Source organism: Saimiri boliviensis, chromosome 11, assembly GCF_048565385.1.
Source record: "Saimiri boliviensis isolate mSaiBol1 chromosome 11, mSaiBol1.pri, whole genome shotgun sequence".
NCBI lineage: Eukaryota > Metazoa > Chordata > Mammalia > Primates > Cebidae > Saimiri > Saimiri boliviensis.
In genome coordinates this window covers 12,065,677-12,085,979 of record NC_133459.1, presented here as the reverse complement: position 1 = coordinate 12,085,979, position 20,303 = coordinate 12,065,677, and the positions used below count along the sequence as shown (strand labels likewise).

Genomic DNA, 20,303 nt, shown 5'->3' with positions numbered 1-20,303 from the left:
CAGTGAGCCGGGGCAACAAAAGTGAAACTGTCTGCAAACAAACAAACAAGAATGGGAGGAAATTGATTACAGTAACCAAATTTCATTTAAATGCCTTGATTTGCTGGAGCTGAATCTTACTGATTGCAAGACTCAGTGCCTTTTGGTTTTTTTTCATCAATAACTGAAGATTCCTGAGGCTTCAACTGGAAAACAGGTTACTTGATAATAAGGGCACCAGACAGCTTCCACTCAGTTTCCCTTTATTTCTGTTTCTTGGCAACCATCCATGCAAAGGCAACTCCCTCAGGCATTTGCAAGCCTGAATTCCACTCTAGACACTCAGATTCCCGTTTTTGACTCTATAGGATACAGATCCCCGAAGTCTCATCCAATCCATGTCAGTGTTTCCCCAAGTCCAGCCCCTGGTTCATCACTTTTCCTTTTCCACTTTCAGAACCGTGTCTGGAACGATGGGTTCTGTGCTCCCTGGAGGATGTGCCTAAGACCTACGTTTTAGTCTCCAAGTGTCCAGAAGAAAGCATTTGATACATCCACGCAAACAGGCAGATATTCAACAGCTGCATTGATTTACCTCCAGGTCATAAAATGCCCTGTGGCCACAGTGAGGGCAGCAGGTGGTACAGAACAAGACCCTGTTGGTCTGCCTCAAGGCCTTCACTCTCCCCATCAGCTCAGCCCCCAGTTGGGCAAACCTCCACCGGCAGAGAGCACCAGAAGCATCATAACTCTCCCGTGGGGCGGGATACAGCTCCAGGCGTAAGTTGTTCAGTCTGATTGTGTGGGACAGCAGGTTCTCCAGGGTGGCCATGGAGATGGGATTTCCACAAAAGCTGAAGGTGGTGAGCTCAAAGCAGCGGCTTAAGGCAGGCAGGATGGCATTGACTTGGGAGTCTTCGATCCCACAGTCATCTAAGTCCAGGGACTCCAGGGTGACTGCCACTTTTTCTAGCAGAAGTTGGAGAGGCACAAGACTCATATTGGCCAGGCTGATGCCATTCAGGTCCAGGGTCGTTAGTTGACTGATGCTGGGGGACTGGGACAGATGCCTCAAGTCCGATTCCAAAAGCACACAGTTCGTTATTGCGAGGGTCTTTAACGGGGTCTTCAGACAGCTGGGGAGAGAGCAAGAAGTTAGTTCTGGGGAATCATAGGGGTGAGTGAAGGGTGGTGGGGGATGACTTCAAGGTGATGGACGAAGACCATTTTGCCCAAGCCCAAGGTCATTCTGATTGATAGTCAACATTTAGGATGCTGCGTGATGAAGAACTTTGCCACTGAGGTCAAGTCCATCTTAGGCCTGATGCAGTAACTCACACCTGTAATCCGAGCACTTTGGGAGGCTGAGATGGGTGGATCACTTGAGGTCAGGAGTTCGAGAACAGCCTGACCAAATGATGAAACCACATCTCTACTAAAAATGCAAAAATCAGCCAGGCGTGGTGGCAGGCGCCTGTAATTTCAGCTACTTGGGAGGTTGAGGCAGGAGAATCACAAGAACCCAGGAAGTGGAGGTTGCAGTAAGCAGAGATTATGCTGCTGCACTCCAGCCTTTGTAACAGAGTGAGACTGTGTCTAAAAAAAAAAAAGAAAAGAAAAACAAAGAAAAATTTCATTTCCTCCTGAGTCTTTTCACCATCATTTATAGGAATGGATCAAGTTCACAGAATCCCTGAAGCTCCCTTTACTCATCCTTCAGGGATAAAAACACATCTCTGGGCCACGGGAGCCCAGAGGGGACACAGGCTTACGGACAAACCCAGGCGGGATTCTGCAACATCAGCTGGGGTGCCCAGGCTGCAGGGGTCCCTGACACGCCTGTCTAATCCGCAAACCATTTATCAATTTCACCAGTCTTTGTGCCTACTCTCTGACCTTCTGTTTCCTAGGTAATTAATTTACCTGGAGCTCAAAACAATCTATTGTGACCGGGAATTAGAGATGAGGTAATCCTAGCACTTTGGGAGACTGAGGTGGGTGGATCACCTGAGGTCAGGAGTTCAAGACCAGCCTGGCCATCATGGTGAAACCCCACCTTAAAAAAAAAGGGGGAAAAAAAAAAAAGAGATGAGATCATTTGTGTTCCCCAAGCTGTTGAGCACAGAGCTTGTATTATTCTGAAACGTGCAGGTTTGATGAGCATTCCCCTCTTCAGTGCCCACTTCACTTCCCCACTTCCCAACATCTTTTTAAAACTAATCTCGTTTGGCCTGGCATGGTGGCTCAGGCCTGTAATCCCAGCACTTTCGAAGGCCAAGGCCAGGAGTTCGAGACCAACCTGACCAACATGGTGAAACTTGGTCTTTACTTAAAATACAACACTTAGCCGGGTGTGGTGGCGAGTGCCTGTAATCCCAACTACTCAGGAGACTGACAGGAGAATCCTTTGAACCCAGGAGGCGGAGGTTGAAGTGAGCCGAGATTGCACCACTGCATCCAGCCTGGGTGACAGATCGAAACTCTGTCTCAAACATAAATAAGTAAATAAATAAACAAACAAATAAAAATTATCTTGTTTGAGCTGGGCATGTTTGCTCATGCCTGTAATCCCAGCACTTTGGGAGGCTGAAGCAGGGGGATCACGTGAGCTCAGGAGTTTGAGACCAGCCTGGCCAATATGGTAAAGCCTAGTCTCTACTAAAAATACAAAAATTAGCCAGGTGTGGTGGCCCACACCTGTAATCCCAGGTGCTCAGGAGACTGAGGCAGGAGAATCACTTGAACCCGGGAGGTACAGGTTGCAGTAAGCCAAGATCACGCCACTGCACTCCCCCTGGGCAATCAAGTGAAATTTCATTTCAAAAAAAAAAATTTATCTTGTTTGTTTTTATTTTTATTAATTCCTATTTTTAGTTAGCAGTCTTGCTGTGTTACCCAGTCTGCTCTAAAACTTCTGGGCTCAACTTATCCTCTTTCCTCAGGCTCTCAAAGTGCTAGGATTACAGGCATGGGCCACCATGCCTGACCTATTTTTCATCATCTTAACTTAGACACGCGTCCTCAGGAGGAATTCACAAACAGAGCCTCCCTAGAGCTGAACCCTTCAGTAGCCAGCTTCCTAGCATGGCAGCCTCTCCATAGCATCTACCCCCACTGATCCCTCTGCCTTTATTGGAATGGTTGTGTGATACCCATTTCAGGACAGAGCCGCCCACAGGGGAATGCATGGACATTCCACTGTCCCCTTCACCGTCACCTCCTCATAGGCGGTCACAGTAGATGCCCACTAGCGTTTACTGTGACCTGGCAAGGCTCTGCTGCGGTCTGCAGAGAAAGCTCACCATCCTTCCTCACCTGAGCAGCTGGGCCAGATGGCCTTCGAGGAAAGAAACACAGTTCATATACAGCTTTTGTAGGTGGTGCAGCTTGAGGAACTGAGAGGTGACCTGGGTAACAAACTCCTCCTTCTGTTCTGGGGAAAAGTAGAAAGGGACGTCGACGTTGGAGAGAGCGAGCTTGTGAAGATTCCTCATCTGGCCCAGGTATGGGGTAAACTCTGCCAGGTCGGGCAGTCGCCACCTACAATTCACTTCCGCCTCCTGGATACACTCTGGGTTCACCATATTCAGGATGTTTTGGACTTTGTGGAGGGGCGTTCCCAAGACTTTCAGCTTCTTACAGCACAGGTGTAGTAAACCTTCCCTCTGCTTGACCCACAGAAAGAGGCAGGTGAGGCATTCATCCAGAGTCCTGTTCTGGAGGCAAAGGTCTACGAACACAGTCAAGCGCTGCTGTCCTCTCATCACTGAACAGTCCTGAGCTGGTTTTCTCTTCCTCGTGGCATCTGGTAAGTACCCGCTGGCCATGGCCTCAGACCACACCATCCAGAAGTTCTCACTGACATCCCGTAAATCCAGGACTTGAAGTTTCCTTCCTCTGTGGGAAGATAGAGAGGCTGAGAATGTAAGCGGTCACTGCTGAACGTCAGCTTCACATCCTGCACGCCAGCTGCGCCCCTCCCTGCTTTTTTCTTTCCCTGACTTTTCTCCACCCTGCTGTCCCCTTGGAGCCTGTTCAATTCCACTTTCTCTTTATTCTGAGAATAGGTCTCCCTCCGTCGCCCAGGCTGGAGTGCAGTGGTGAGATTTCAGCTCACGGCAACTTCTACCTCCTGGGTTCAAGTGATTCTCCTGCCTCAACCTCCCGAGCACCTGGGATGACAGGTACTCACCACTATGCCCAGCTAATATTTGTATTTTTAGTAGAGTCAGAATTTCACCATGTTGGCCAGGCTGGTTTCAAACTCCTGACCACAGGTGATCCACACTCCTCAGCGTCCCAAATGCTGAGATTACAGGTGTGAGCGTCCGTGCCCTGCTCAGTTCCCACTTTTAGTGGTGCCCTTCATTGCCACTAAGAGAGAGGTTCCTGTGACCTCCACGGACCCTGCGTGATGAGCAGTCCTCTCCCTGAGGAGCTGGGCAATGGCCAAGGCCTCACTGAGCTTTCTCATCAGCCCATCAGAAGCCTGTGGGCTCCCCATTGGGCCTCCCCACTCCTCACAACCTAGCTCTTCCTTCTCTGGACACCTGGGCCCTCCCTACCTGCCCATCTGGGCCACCTCACCTGAGACGAACCCCCTGGGTCAGCAGTGCATCAAGTCCATGGAGCACAGCTTGGAAGGTCTCCAGGCAAGGCGTCTTCATCAGGGACCCCAGAGGGAGGCGGGGGAAGGGCCAGGCCTGCACCATCGCCTTCAGGGCCTCACAGTGTCTCCTGCTGAAGGCCTCCATGAACAGCGGGGGGAAAAGTTCCGTGGGCAGCTCCTCCAGGGTGCAGACGGCCAAGGCCTGGTCCCTCAGCAGCTTCCGTCCCACCAGCTCCAGGAGTCTGGGTGGAGTCCAGATGCTCATCTTCACCAACCTGCAAGGAAAACTTCCAGAGGACAAATCCAGAGAAAGAGCATCACTCTCAGACCAAGCCCATGCAATCTCATCCTCTCCTAGGGCCAAAGTCAGTGCTCTGGCAATGGTGAAAGAGTTTTTCTTCGTTTTCTCCAATTCCACTCTGTGCTCAGTGGCCACAAAGCTAGCGTTCTGTCTCTGCTGGCATTAGCACCAGCTTTTCTCAAGCAGTGAGGAGGCAGGACCACCACTAGCCCTTCCTTTCCAGCCAGTGTTCCATCCACCGAGTAGTGAGTATGGCGGAGCCTGAAGCCTAACCCCTCCCACCGTTGGGGGAAATTTCTAATTACTCAGGGTTCTAAAACAATGAGAATGTTATGTCCCAAGCCCTGCATGCCGACATTCACAGTTCCTACAAATAAGATGGTTGGGAACATTCACTGGTCACTCCTAGAATGGGTTTTTCTATTTGTTTTCTTTGTAGTAGTTAAGCTTACTTCTCTATTTGTCTTTCCCTTTCTCTCTCACTTTCTTCTTTTCCTTTTTTCCTCCCTCTGTCTTCCTTTCTTTTTTTTTCTTTCTTTTTTCTTTTTTTTCTGATAGGGTCTTGCTCTGTCACCCAGGCTGGAGTGGCTGGAGTACAGTGCTGCCATCTCAGCTCAGTGCAGTCGTGACCTCCCAGGCTCTAAGGATTCTTCCACCTCAGTCTCCCGAGTAGCTAGGACCACAGTCCTGCATCAACACTCCAAGCTAATCTTTGATTTTTTGACCTCCTGTAAAGACAGCAGGTTTCGCTATGTTTTCCACGCCGGTCTTGAACTCCTAGACTCAAGCAATTCACTCACATTGGCCTCCCAAAATTCTGGGATTATAGGCCTGAGCCTCCACGCCTGGCCTCATTATTTAAAATTTCAGTGAGAAATTTTTAAAGCTATGTGACAGTATTATGGATCATTTGCAAGACAGAGATGTTTCCAGTACACATCTCTTAGACATGTTAAAAATGACCCACTTTAGATAGGCGCAGTGACTCACACCTGTAATCCCGACACTTTGGGAGGCTGAGGCAGGTGGATCATGAGGTCAGGAGTTCAAGATCAGCCTGGCCAACACAATGAAACCTCATCTCTACTAAAAATACCAAAAAAAAAAAAAAAAAAAAGTTAGCGTGGCATGGTGGCAGGCGCCTGTAGTCCAAGTTACTTGGGAGGATGAGGTAGGACAATCACTTAAACCAGAGAGTCAGAGGTTTCAGTGAGCCGAGATCATTCCATTGCACTCCAGCCTGGGCAACAGAGCGAGATTCTGTCTCAAGAAAAAAGAAAAAACTTCTGAATGTTGAAATGACAGAAACCAAGGCACAAATCAACATTTTTGGAATAAAGACAAAACTGCATTTAGAGGAAAATTCAAAGCCCAGATCCTTTCATCTGGAAAAATAGGCATGAGCCACTGCACCTAGCCTGCTCTAAACATATTATTAAGGAATAGAATGGGGTTGGGAATCGCGTCTCACTCCCACAATCCCAACTTGTTGGGAGGCTGAGCTGGGTGGATCATCTGAGGTCAAGAGTTCAAGGCCTCCATGAACAGCGGTGGGGAAAACCCTGGCCAAAATGACGAAACCTCATGTCCACTAAAAAGACACAATTTAGCTGTGTGTGGTGGGCAGCACCTTTAATCCCAGCTATTGGAGAGGCTGAGGAGGAAGAATCGGGAGGAGGAGGTTGTATTGAGCCAATCATGCCATTGCACTTTAGCCAGGAGACAAGAGCAAAACTGGTCTCAAAAAAAAAAAAAAAAAAAAAAAAAAAATTGAAGGTCTGGCATGAGTGGCTTATGCCTGTAATCCCAGCACTTTGGGAGGCAAAGGTGGGTGGATCACCTGAGGTTGGGAGTTCAAGGCCTGGCCAACATGGAGAAACCCCATCTCTATTAAAAATACAAAAACTTAGCCAGGTGTAGTGGTACATGCCTGTAATCCCAGCTACTCTGGAGGCTGAGGCAGGAGAATCACTTGAACCCGGGAGGTGGAGGTTGCAGTGAGCCAAGATCGAGCCACTGTGCTCCAGCCTGGGTGATACAGTGAAACTCCATCGCAAAAAAAAAAAAAAAAAAAAAAAAGGAAAAAGAAAATATTTGATTAGATTCCTTAAGTTTTCCCAACCCCAGTTAATCCTGATTGAATTGTTGGCTTTCTTACAGATTAACTGAACAAATTAGATTTTCATTCATTAAAGTGAAAGAATTAGGGATAGGGTGAAAGTCTAGGACTCATTCACTGATTTGCTCCACAAACATGGAGTTTTACTAATATGTGACCTTCATAGTCCTAACTGTGAGATAGGGAGGGGTTTAACCTCTTTCTGACAGAAGACCATTCAGATTTCATGGTCATTCTCATGTGGCCATGTTTAAACTGATGGTAAAATTACACCCAGAATAATTTATGGCCACTGTGGGAATTATTGGAAACCTTTAACACTGTTTTTCTAACAAAACCACAACTGCCGGATTAAACTGTCTAAATGGGATGTTGGCATGTAGAGGCTTCTAAACTCTCTTTCTCCCCCTTTTTGTGGGGGTTGGGATTGGCCTACTGATTTCAATTGCTTGGATTTTCTTAACTGTTTGGTTAAGATTTTTTTGGTGGGGTTTTTTTTGGACAGGATCTCATTGTATTGCCCAGGCTAGAGTACAGCAGTGCTGTGAGCACGGCTCACTGCAACCTCAATTTTCCAGGCTCAAGGGATTCTCCCATGTGAGCCACCCAAACAGCTGGGACTACAGATGCATGCCATCATGACTAATATTTTAAAGAAGTTTTTGTAGAGGCCGGGCACCGGTGGCTCATGGCTATAATCCCAGCATTTTAGGAGGCCAAGACGGGTGGATAACTTGAGGTCAGGAGTTCGAGACCAACCTGGTCAACATGGTGAAACTCCACCTCTACTAAAAACCCAAAAATTAGCTGAGCAATGTGGCAGGTGGCTGTAATCCCAGCTACTCGGGAGATTGAGGCAAGAGAATAGCTGGAGCCTGGGAGGCAGAGTGAGACTGCAGTCTCACTTCCAGTGAGCCGAGATCACACCACTGTGATCCAGCCTGGGCAACAGAGTGAGACTCTAACCCCTCAACGCCCCAAAAAATATTTTGTAGAGATGGGGGTTTGCCATGTTGCCCAGATTGGTCTTGAATCCCTAGGCTGAAATGATCCTCCCACCTTGGCCTCGCAAACTTCTGGGTTATAAGCATGAGTTTCTGCTCCCACCAAGAATTTTTTTTTTTTTTTTTTTTGGTCCCCCAGGCTAGAGTGCAATGACAGGATCTCGGCTCACTGCAACCTACGCCTCCCAGGTTCAAGGGATTCTCTTGCCTCGACCTCTTGAGTAGGGATAACAGGCACCCACCACTGTGCCCAGCTAATTTTTGTATTTCTAGTAAAGACAAGATTTTGCCAAGTTGGTCAGGCTGGCCTCAGCCTCCCAAAGTGCTGAAATTACAGGCATGAGCCACCATGCCCAGCTTTTTTTTCTTTTTCACATGGAGTTTTGCTCTTGTTGCCCAGGCTGGAGTGCAATGGCAAGATCTCGGCTCACACAACCTCTGCCTCCCAGGTTCAAGTGACTCCTCTTCCTCAGCTTCCCGAGTAGCTGGGATTACAGGCATGTGCCACCAGGCCCAGCAAATTATATATTATTATTATTATTTTTTAGTAGAGACGGGGTTTTGCCCTGTTGACCAGGCTGGTCTAGAACACCCAACCTCAGGTGATCTGCTTGCCCCGGCCTCCCAAAGTGCTAGGATTACGGGTGTGAGGCCTGAGCCTACCCTGTAAGAATTTTGAAATGACATAAACCATAGCACAAATCAAAATTTTTGAAATAAAGACAAAACTGCATTGTTTTTTTTTTTTTTGAGACGGATGCTCAGTCTGTGGCCCAGGCTGGAGTACAGTGGCACCGTGTCAGCTCACTGCCACCTCTGTCTTCTGGGTTCAAATAATTCTGCTTCAGCCTCCCTAGTAGCTGGAATTACAGGTGACTACCACCATGCCTGGCTAATTTTTATATTTTTAGTAAAGATGGGGTTTCCCCCTTTTGACCAGGCTTTAAAACTCCATTTAGAGGAAGAAATCAAAGCTGTTTTTCATACTGTTCGTATGAAAAAAGTAAAAACAAAAACAAAAACAAAAACAAAAAATGACAAGATATAACTCTGTGCCATCTTAGGCTGAATTCTCCCCATGCCAGACGGGCTGACTGTAGATCAGGTGGAAGGGGCCGTACAGGAGGGGCCTTACAGAGATTAGTGACTTACCAGATCTGGACTCAGTTTGCAGGGAGCTCAGACCTCAAGAAACAAGCAGTAACTCCAGGTTCGAAGACTTATGGTCTCTCCCGTGGGTCTTTTGAAGCTTTTATTGACCTTTGTAATCACCACTCCCATCCCCTCCCCTCCAAGTATCCACTGCTAGCTTCCAATCAAAAACTGATATCTGATTGGGTTTCTGAATCTCCACCCAATTAATCCTGATTGGGATTTTGGCTCTCTGAAGATTAATTGATTGAATCAGAACTCTATTAATATCAGATATTCATATTCATTTCCTGAATCAAGAAATTGAAAGCGTTAGGGATCGGGTGGAAGTGAATTCATTCATTCAAGGCCAGCCAGGGTGGCTCACCTGAGGTCAGGAGCCCAAGACCAGCCTAGCCAACATGGTGAAACCCCGTCTCTAAAAATACAAAAATGTCTGTATTCCAGCTACTCTGGAGGCTGAGATGGGAAAATCTCTTGAATCCAGGAGGCAGAGGTTGCAGTGAGCTGAGATTGTGCCATTGCACTCCAGCCTGGGTGATAGAGGGAGAGGCTGTCAAAAAAAAAAAAAAAAAAAAAAGAATTCATTCATTAATGAACTCCACAAACACTCATGAAATTTTACTAATATGTGACCTGTATAGTTCTGAGTGTGAGGCAGGGACGGCTTCAATCTGTTCTGGACAACAGACAGAAAAATAAAACCTGAAAGTAGTGTTGTCAGGAGAACACATGAAAATTATAAAAATATTTTATCGTTAAAATAGCGTTATAGGCCAGGCACAGTGGCTCACACCTGTAATCCTAGCACTTTGGGAGGCTAAAGTAGGTGGATGACCTGAGGATGGGAGTTCCGGACCAGCCTGACCAACATGGAGAAAACCCATCTCTGCTGAAAGTACAAAATTAGCCAGCTGTGGCAGCGCCTGCAATGCCAGCTACTGTGGAGGCTGATGCAGAATTGCTTGAACCCAGGAGGCGGAGGTTGCAGTGAGCCAAGATCATGCCACTGTACTCCAGCCTGGGAGACAGACAGGACTCCATCTCAGAAAAAAAAAAAAAAAAAAAAAAAAAAAAAAAAAAAAAAAAAAGTTTTATAAAAACTGAGGTATCATCCCTACAAAATCAGAATAAAACTGTCATGTATCAGATGGTCTTGTGGGTTTTACATCACCTAATGTACCAGTTTATTCACTCATTCAGGTGGAAGAGAGGTGCCACTGAGGGTGTGATTGGTCTCAGGGCTTAGGTTAAGGCTTCTCTGGAAGAAACTGAAACAATACCTAGGCCGGGCGCGGTGGCTCAAGCCTGTAATCCCAGCACTTTGGGAGGCTGAGGCAGGTGGATCACGAGGTCAAGAGATCGAGACCATCCTGGTCAACATGGTGAAACCCCGTCTCTACTAAAAATAGAGAAAATTAGCTGTGCATGGTGGCACACGCCTGTAATCCCAGCTACTCAGGAGGTTGAAGCAGGAGAGTTGCCTGAACCCAGGAAGCGGAGGTTGCGGTGAGCCGAGATCGCACCATTGCATTCCAGCCTGGGTAACAAGAGCGAAACTCCGTCTCAAATAAATAAATAAATAAAATAAAATAAAATAAAAAGCAGGCAAGATCACTCCTAATTCATGAATTATTAGCCATTGCTCCACTAAACTCTAACAGCACTGTGAAATATTACTGACGGCGATCTCCGAAGCTCAGATCTCCACTTTTTTGAGGAAAAAAAAAAAAAAAAAGTCTTCTCAGCCAGGAGCGGTGGCTCATGCCTGTAATCTCAGCACTTTCAGAGGCGGAGGTGGGTGGATCATAAGGTCAGGAATTGGAGACCAGCCTGGTCAATCAACATGGTGAAACCCGGTCTCAAAAATAATCCCAGCCACTCGGGAGCCCGAGGCAGGAGAATCGCTTGAACCCCAGGGGACAGAGGTGCAGTGAGCTGAGATCATGCCACTTGCACTCCAGCCTGGGGAACAGAGTGAAATTGTCTCAAAATTTAAAAAGGCCTGGTGCAGTGGCTCATGCCTATAAACCTACCACTTTGGGAGGCCAAGACGGGTAGATCACGTGAGGTCAGGAGTTCAAGACAAGCCTGACCAACATGGTGAAACCTGGTCTCTACTAAAAATGCAAAACAATTAGCCGGATGTGATGGTGGGCACCTGTAGACTCAGCTACTGGGGGAGAGGGGTTGGGGGGGTGGCGCTGAGGCCTGAGAATCGCTTGAATTCGGCAGGCGGAGCTTGCTGTGAGCCAAGAGCCTGCCACTGCACTCCAGCCTGGGTGACAGAGCGAGACTCCTGTCCCCCCAACCCCCACCAAAAAAGAAATGCCTTTGCAAACTAAAGGTTGAAAACAATGGGAATGGGAGTTTCCTATGGTCCCACACAGCCCACAACCTCAGTTCCATCAGTGAACCCAGTTAGGAGACTAAAGGGACTCCCTAAATTAGGTTCCATTGTTGCAGGACTTCCTTAGTTCGGCTAAAGACTGTGTCCTTGTTCGTCCCATGGCCACAAAAATTCAGGCTTGCAGACGGTTTGAAGGGTGAGTAAAGCAGGATTATACTGCATGAAAAGGAAAAAGACGGAACAGGAACTCTCCTCAATGCCAGACTCCTCCCCGCTGCGGAGAGCGCTACTCCCGAAGCTCCACCCCGCTGCGCATTCCCACAGTGTGCAGGCTGGTGGGAGATTCTCCGGGGACCCCCCAACCACATGGCTAGCTCACCATTATGTCCATTTAAAAACAGCCGGGAGCAATGGCCTCTCACCTATTTTACAGGTGCACGCCTGTAACCTCAGCACTCTGGGAGGCCAAGGCAGGTGGATCACCTGAGATCAGGAGTTTGAGACCAGCCTGGCCAACATAGCAAAACCCCATCTCTACTTAAAAAAAAAAAAAAAAAAAAATACAAAAATTAGCCGGGTGTAGTGGTGCCTGCCTGTAATCCCAGCTACTCAGGAGACTGAGGCAGGAGAACCGCTTGAACTCAGGAGGCAGAGGTTGCCATAAGCCGAGACCGCGCCATTGCACTCCAGCCTGGGTAACAAGAGCGAAACTCCATCTCAAAAAAATAAAAATAAAATAAAAAATTAAAAAATTAAAAATAAAAGAACCAGGCATGGTAGCTCATGCCTATAATCCCAGCACTTTGGGAGGCCCAGGTGGGTGGATTACCTGAGGTCAGGAGTTTAAGACCAGCCTGACCAACATAGTGAAACCCTGTCTCTACTACAAATCCAAAAATTAGCTGGGCGTGGTGGTGCATGCCTGTAATCCCAGCTACTTGGGAGGCTGAGGCAGGAGAATACCCTCAACCCAGGAGGTGGAGGTTGCAGTGAGCCGGGGCAACAAAAGTGAAACTGTCTCAAAACCAACAAACAAGAATGGGAGGAAATTGATTACAGTAACCAAATTTCATTTAAATGCCTTGATTTGCTGGAGCTGAATCTTACTGATTGCAAGACTCAGTGCCTTTTGGGTTTTTTTTTCATCAATAAGTGAAGATTCCCTGAGGCTTCAACTGGAAAACAGGTTACTTGATAATAGAGGGCACCAGACAGCTTCCACTCGGTTTCCCTTTATTTCTGTTTCTTTGCAACCATCCATGCAAGGGTAACTCCCTCAGGCATTTGCAAGCCTGAATTCCACTCTAGACACTCAGATTCCCGTTTTTGACACTATGGGATACAGATCCCCGAAGTCTCATCCAATCCATGTCAGTGTTTCCCCAAGTCCAGCCCCTGCTTCATTACTTTTCCTTTTCCACTTTCAGAGCCGTGTCTGGAACGATGGGTTCTGTGCTCCCTGGAGGATGTGCCTAAGACCTACGTTTTAGTTTCCAAGTGTCCAGAAGAAAGCATTTGATACATCCACGCAAACAGGCAGATATTCAACCGCTGCATTGATTTACCTCCAGGTCATAATATGCCCTGTGGCCACAGTGAGGGCAGCAGGCGGTAGAGAACAAGACCCTCTTGGTCTGCCTCAAGACCTTCACTCTCCCCATCAGCTCAGCCCCCAGTTGGGCAAACCTCCACCGGCAGAGAGCACCAGAAGCATCATAACTCTCCCGTGGGGCGGGATACAGCTCCAGGCGTAAGTTGTTCAGTCTGATTGTGTGGGACAGCAGGTTCTCCAGGGTGGCCATGGAGATGGGATTTCCACGAAAGCTGAAGGTGGTGAGCTCAAAGCAGCGGCTTAAGGCAGGCAGGATGGCATTGACTTGGGAGTCTTCGATCCCACAGTCATCTAAGTCCAGGGACTCCAGGGTGGCTGCCACTTTTTCTAGCAGGAGTTGGAGAGGCACAAGACTCAGATTGGCCAGGCTGATGCCACTCAGGTCCAGGGTCATTAGTTGACTGATGCTGGGGGACTGGGACAGATGCCTCAAGTCCGATTCCGAAAGCACACAGTTCGTTATTGCGAGGATCTTTAACGGGGTCTTCAGACAGCTGGGGAGAGAGCAAGAAGTTAGTTCTGGGGAATCATAGGGGTGAGTGAAGAGTGGTGGGTGATGACTTCAAGGTGATGGACAAAGACCATTTTGCCCAAGTCCAAGGTCATTCCGATTGTCTGATAGTCAACATTTAGGATGCTGCGTGATGAAGAACTTTGCCACTGAGGTCAAGTCCATCTTAGGCCTGATGCAGTAACTCACATCTGTAATCCGAGCACTTACGGAGGCTGAGATGTGTGGATCACTTAAGGTCAGGAGTTGGAGAGCAGCCTGGCCAAATGGTGAAACCACATCGCTACTAAAAATGCAAAAATCAGCCAGGCGTGGTGGCAGGCACCTGTAATTTCAGCTACTTGGGAGTTTGAGGCAGGAGAATCACAAGAACCCAGGAAGTGGAGGTTGCAGTAAGCAGAGATTATGCTGCTACACTCCAGCCTTTGTAACAGAGTGAGACTGTGTCTAAAAAAAAAAAAGAAAAGAAAAACAAAGAAAAATTTCATTTCCTCCTGAGTCTTTTCACCATCATTTATAGGAATGGATCAAGTTCACAGAATCCCTGAAGCTCCCTTTACTCATCCTTCAGGGATAAAAACACATCTCTGGGCCACGGGAGCCCAGAGGGGACACAGGCTTACGGACAAACCCAGGCGGGATTCTGCAACATCAGCTGGGGTGCCCAAGCTGCAGGGGTCCCTGACAGGCCTGTCTAATCCGCAAACCATTTATCACTTTTACCAGTCTTTGTGCCTACTCTCTGACCTTCTGTTTCCTAGGTAATTAATTTACCTGGAGCTCAAAACAATCTCTTGTGACCGGGAATTAGAGATGAGGTAATCCTAGCAATTTGGGAGACTGAGGTGGGTGGATCACCTGAGGTCAGGAGTTCAAGACTAGCTTGGCCATCATGGTGAAACCCCACCTTAAAAAAAAGAAAAAAAAAAAAAAAAAAAAAAAGAGATGAGATCATTTGTGTTCCCCAAGCTGTTGAGCACAGAGCTTGTATTATTCTGAAACGTGCAGGTTTGATGAGCATTCCCCTCTTCAGTGCCCACTTCACTCCCCCACTTCCCAACATCTTTTTAAAACTAATCTCGTTTGGCCTGGCATGGTGGCTCACGTCTGTAATCCTAGCACTTTCAAAGGCCAAGGCCAGGAGTTCGAGACCAACCTGACCAACATGGTGAAACTTGGTCTTTACTTAAAATACAACACTTAGCCGGGTGTGGTGGCGAGTGCCTGTAATCCCAACTACTCAGGAGACTGACAGGGGAATCGCTTGAACCCGGGAGGCGGAGGTTGCAGTGAGCCGAGATTGCACCACTGCATCCAGCCTGGGTGACAGATCGAAACTCTGTCTCAAACAGAAATAAATAAACAAACAAACAAACAAACAAATAAAAATTATCTTGTTTGAGCTGGGCGTGTTTGCTCACGCCTGTAATCTCAGCACTTTGGGAGGCTGAAGCAGGGGGATCACGTGAGCTCAGGAGTTTGAGACCAGCCTGGCCAATATGGTGAAGACGAGTCTCTACAAAAACACAAAAATTAGCCAGGTTGGTGGCCCACACCTGCAATCCCAGGTGCTCCGGAGACTGAGGCAAGAGAATCACTTGAACCCGGGAGGTACGGGTTGCAGTAAGCCGAGATCACGCCACTGCACTCCCTGTGGGCAATCAAGTGAAATTTCATTTCAAAATAAAAAAAATTATCTCGTTTGTTTTTATTTTTATTAATTCCTATTTTTAGTCAGCAATCTTGCTGTGTTACCCAGACTTCTCTAAAACTTCTGGGCTCAACTTATCCTCTTTCCTCAGGCTCTCAAAGTGCTAGGATTACAGGCATGAGCCACCATGCCTGACCTATTTCTCATCATCTTAACTTAGACGCGCGTCCTCAGGAGGAATTCACTAACTCACCCTCCCTAGAGCTGAACCCTTCAGTAGCCAGCTTCCTAGCATGGCAGCCTCTCCATAGCATCTACCCCCACTGATCCCTCTGCCTTTATTGGAATGGTTGTGTGATACCCATTTCAGGACAGAGCCGCCCACAGGAGAATGCATTGACATTCTAGTGTCCCCTTCACCGTCACCTCCTCATAGGCGGTCGCAGTAGATGCCCACTAGCATTTACTGTGACCTGGAAAGGCTCTGCTGCGGTCTGCAGAGAAAGCTCACCATCCTTCCTCACCTGAGCAGCTGGGCCAGATGGCCTTCGAGGAAAGAAACACAGTTCATATACAGCTTTTGGAGGTGGTGCAGCTTGAGGAACTGAGAGGTGAACTGGGTAACAAACTCCTCCTTCTGCTCTGGGGAAAAGTAGCAAGGGACGTCGACGTGGGAGAGAGCGAGCTTGTGAAGATTCCTCATGTGGCCCAGGTATGGGGTAAACTCTGCCAGGTCGGGCAGTCGCCACCTGCAATTCACTTCCACCTCCTGGATACACTCTGGGTTCACCATATTCAGGATGCTTTGGACTTTGTGGAGGGGCGTTCCCAAGACTTTCAGCTTCTTACAGCACAGGTGCAGTAAACCTTCCCTCTGCTTGACCCACAGAAAGAGGTAGGTGAGGCATTCATCCAGAGTCCTGTTCTTGAGGCAAAGGTCTACGAACACAGTCAAGCGCTGCTGTCCTCTCATCACTGAACAGTCTTGAGCTGGTTTTCTCTTCCTCATGGCATCTGGTAAGTACCCGCGGGCCATGGCCTCACACCACACCATCCAGAAGTTCTCACTGACATCCCGTAAATCCAGGACTTGAAGTTTCCTTCTTCTGTGGGAAGATAGAGAGGCTGAGAATGTAAGCGGTCACTGCTGAACGTCAGCTTCACATCCTGCATGCCAGCTGCGCCCCTCCTTGCTTTTTTCTTTCCCTGACTTTTCTCCACCCTGTTGTCCCCTTGGAGCCTGTTCAATTCCACTTTCTCTTTATTCTGGGAATAGGTCTCCCTCCGTCGCCCAGGCTGGAGTGCAGTGGTGAGATTTCAGCTCACGGCAACTTCTACCTCCTGGGTTCAAGTGATTCTCCTGCCTCAACCTCCCGAGCACCTGGGATGACAGGAACTCACCACTATGCCCAGCTAATATTTGTATTTTTAGTAGAGTCAGAATTTCACCATGTTGGCCAGGTTTCAAATTCCTGACCACAGGTGATCCACCCTCCTCAGCCTCCCAAATGCTGAGATTACAGGTGTGAGCGTCCGCGCCCTGCTCCGTTCCCACTTTTAGTGGTGCCCTTCATTGCCACTAAGAGAGAGGTTCCTGTGACCTCTACGGACCCTGCGTGATGAGCAGTCCTTTCCCTGAGGAGCTGGGCAGTGGCCGAGGCCTCACTCAGCTTTCTCATCAGCAGCATCAGAAGCCTGTGGGCTCCCCATTGGGCCTCCCCACTCCTCACAACCTAGCTCTTCCTTCTCTGGACACCTGGGCCCTCCCTACCTGCCCATCTGGGCCACCTCACCTGAGACAAACCCCCTGGGTCAGCAGTGCATCAAGTCCATGGAGCACAGCTTGGAAGGTCTCCAGGCAAGGCGTCTTCATCAGGGACCCCAGAGGGAGGCGGGGGAAGGGCCAGGCCTGCACCATCGCCTTCAGGGCCTCACAGTGTCTCCTGCTGAAGGCCTCCATGAACAGCGGGGGGAAAAGTTCCGTGGGCAGCTCCTCCAGGGTGCAGACGGCCAAGGCCTGGTCCCTCAGCAGCTTCCGTCCCACCAGCTCCAGGAGTCTGGGTGGAGTCCAGATGCTCATCTTCACCAACCTGCAAGGAAAACTTCCAGAGGACAAATCCAGAGAAAGAGCATCACTCTCAGACCAAGCCCATGCAATCTCATCCTCTCCTAGGGCCAAAGTCAGTGCTCTGGCAATGGTGAAAGAGTTTTTCTTCGTTTTCTCCAATTCGACTCTGTGCTCAGTGGCCACAAAGCTAGCGTTCTGTCTCTGCTGGCATTAGCACCAGCTTTTCTCAAGCAGTGAGGAGGCAGGAGCACCACTAGCCCTTCCTTTCCAGCCAGTGTTCCATCCACCGAGTAGTGAGTATGGGGGAGCCTGAAGCCTAACCCCTCCCACCGTTGGGGGAAGTTTCTAATTACTCAGGGTTCTAAAACAATGGGAATGTTATGTCCCAAGCCCTACATGCCGACATTCACAGTCCCTACAAATAAGTTGGTTGGGAACATTCACTGGTCATTCCTAGAATGGGTTTTTCTATTTGTTTTCTTTGTAGTAGTTAAGCTTACTTCTCTATTTGTCTTTCCCTTTCTCTCTCACTTTCTTCTTTTCCTGTTTTTCTCTCTTCTGTCTTCCTTTCTTTCTTTTTTCTTTTTTTTCTGATAGGGTCTTGCTCTGTCACCCAGGCTGGAGTGGCTGGAGTACAGTGCTGCCATCTCAGCTCAGTGCAGTCGTGACCTCCCAGGCTCTAAGGATTCTTCCACCTCAGTCTCCCAAGTAGCTAGGACCACAGTCTTGCATCAACACTCCCAGCTAATCTTTGATTTTTTGACCTCTTGTAAAGACAGCGGGTTTCGCTATGTTGTCCATGCTGGTTTTGAACTCCTAGACTCAAGCAATTCACTCACATTGGCCTCCCAAAATCCTGGGATTATAGGCCTGTGCCTCCACGCCTGGCCTCATTATTTAAAATTTCAGTGAGAAACTTTTAAAGCTATGTGACAGTATTATGGATCATTTGCATGACAGAGATGTTTCCAGTACTCATCTCTTACACATATTAAAAATGACCCACTTTGGATAGGCGCAGTGACTCACACCTGTAATCCCGACACTTTGGGAGGCTGAGGCAGGTGGATCATGAGGTCAGGAGTCCAAGCTACTTGGGAGGATGAGGTAGGAGAATCACTTAGACCAGAGAGTCAGAGGTTTCGGTGAGCTGAGATCATGCCGTTGCACTCCAGCCTGGGCAACAGAGCGAGATTCTGTCTCAAGAAAAAAGAAAAAACTTCTGAATTTTGAAATGACAGAAACCAAGGCACAAATCAACATTTTTGGAATAAAGACAAAACTGCATTTAGAGGAAAATTCAAAGCCCAGATCCTTTCATCTGGAAAAATAGGCATGAGCCACTGCACCTAGCCTGCTCTAAACATATTATTAAGGAATAGAATGGGGTTGGGAATGGCGTCTCACGCCCACAATCCCAGCTTGTTGGGAGGCTGAGCTGGGTGGATCATCTGAGGTCAAGAGTTCAAGGCCTCCATGAACAGCGGTGGGGAAAACCCTGGCCAAAATGACGAAACCTCATCTCCACTAAAAAGACACAATTTAGCTGTGTGTGGTGGGCAGCACCTTTAATCCCAGCTATTGGAGAGGCTGAGGAGGAAGAATCAGGAGGAGGGGGTTGTATTGAGCCAATCATGCCATTGCACTTTAGCCTGGAGACAAGAGCAAAACTGGTCTCAAAAAAAAATAAAAAATAAATAAATAAATAAATAAAAATTGAAGGCCTGGCATCAGTGGCTTATACCTCTAATCCCAGTATTTTGGGAGGCAAAGGTGGGTGGATCACCTGAGGTTGGGAGTTCGAGGCCTGGCCAACATGGAGAAACCCCATCTCTATTAGAAATACAAAAACTTAGCCAGGTGTAGTGGTACATGCCTGTAATCCCAGCTACTCTGGAGGCTGAGTCAGGAGAATCGCTTGAACCCGGGAGGTGGAGGTTGCAGTGAGCCAAGATCGAGCCACTGTGCTCCAGCCTGGGTGATACAGTGAAACTCCATCTCAAAAAAAAAAAAAAAAAAAAAAAAAGAAAAAAAGGAAAAAGAAAATATTTGATTAGATTCCTTAAGTTTTCCTAACCCCAGTTAATCCTGATTGAATTTTTGGCTTTCTTACAGATTAACTCAACAAATTAGATTTTCATTCATTAAAGTGAAAGAATTAGGGATAGGGTGAAAGTCTAGGACTCATTCACTGATTTGCTCCACAAACATGGAGTTTTACTAATGTGTGACCTTCATAATCCTAACTGTGAGATAGGGACGGGTTTAACCTCTTTCTAACAGAAGACCATTCAGATTTCACGGTCATTCTCATGTGGCCATGTTTAAACTGATGGTAAAATTACACCCAGGATAATTTATGGCCACTGTGGGAATTATTGGAAATCTTTAACACTGTTTTTCTAACGAAACCACAACTGCCGGATTAAACCGTCTAAATGGGATGTTGGCATGTAGAGGCTTCTAAACTCTCTTTCTCCCCCTTTTTGTGGGGGTTGGGATTGGCCTACGGATTTCAATTGCTTGGATTTTCTTAACTGTTTGGTAAAGACTTTTTTGGTGGGGTTTTTTTTGGACAGGATCTCATTGTATTGCCCAGGCTAGAGTACAGCAGTGCTGTGAGCACGGCTCACTGCAACCTCAATTTTCCAGGCTCCAGGGATTCTCCCATGTGAGCCACCCCAACAGCTGGGACTACAGATGCCTGCCATCATGACTAATATTTTAAAGAAGCTTTTTGTAGAGGCTGGGCACCGGCGGCTCATGGCTATAATCCCAGCATTTTAGGAGGCCAAGACGGGTGGATAACTTGAGGTCAGGAGTTCGAGACCAGCCTGGTCAACATGGTGAAATTCCACCTCTAATAAAAACACAAAAATTAGCTGAGCATGGTGGCAGGTGGCTGTAATCCCAGCTACTCGGGAGATTGAGGCAAGAGAATAGCTGG

At 47.8% G+C, this 20,303-nt stretch overlaps 2 protein-coding genes across 2 annotated transcripts; both read right to left on the bottom strand.

The window, feature by feature from the left end:
• Positions 1 to 504: 504 nt before the first annotated feature.
• Positions 505 to 4,937, bottom strand: LOC141580376 (PRAME family member 20-like). Its single transcript, XM_074381480.1, has 3 exons — positions 4,567 to 4,937; positions 3,295 to 3,876; positions 505 to 1,115 (listed from the first exon to the last, which is right to left on the bottom strand). The coding sequence occupies exons 1-3, from the start codon at positions 4,851 to 4,853 to the stop codon at positions 554 to 556; spliced, it is 1,431 nt and encodes a 476-aa protein (XP_074237581.1). The 5' UTR covers positions 4,854 to 4,937; the 3' UTR covers positions 505 to 553.
• A 7,832-nt stretch (positions 4,938 to 12,769) lies between these two features.
• On the bottom strand, positions 12,770 to 17,452 carry LOC141580209 (PRAME family member 20-like). Its single transcript, XM_074380084.1, has 3 exons — positions 17,082 to 17,452; positions 15,813 to 16,394; positions 12,770 to 13,620 (listed from the first exon to the last, which is right to left on the bottom strand). Exons 1-3 carry the CDS (start codon positions 17,366 to 17,368, stop codon positions 13,059 to 13,061), a joined length of 1,431 nt encoding a protein of 476 aa, XP_074236185.1. The 5' UTR covers positions 17,369 to 17,452; the 3' UTR covers positions 12,770 to 13,058.
• Between the last annotated feature and the right edge of the window lie 2,851 nt (positions 17,453 to 20,303).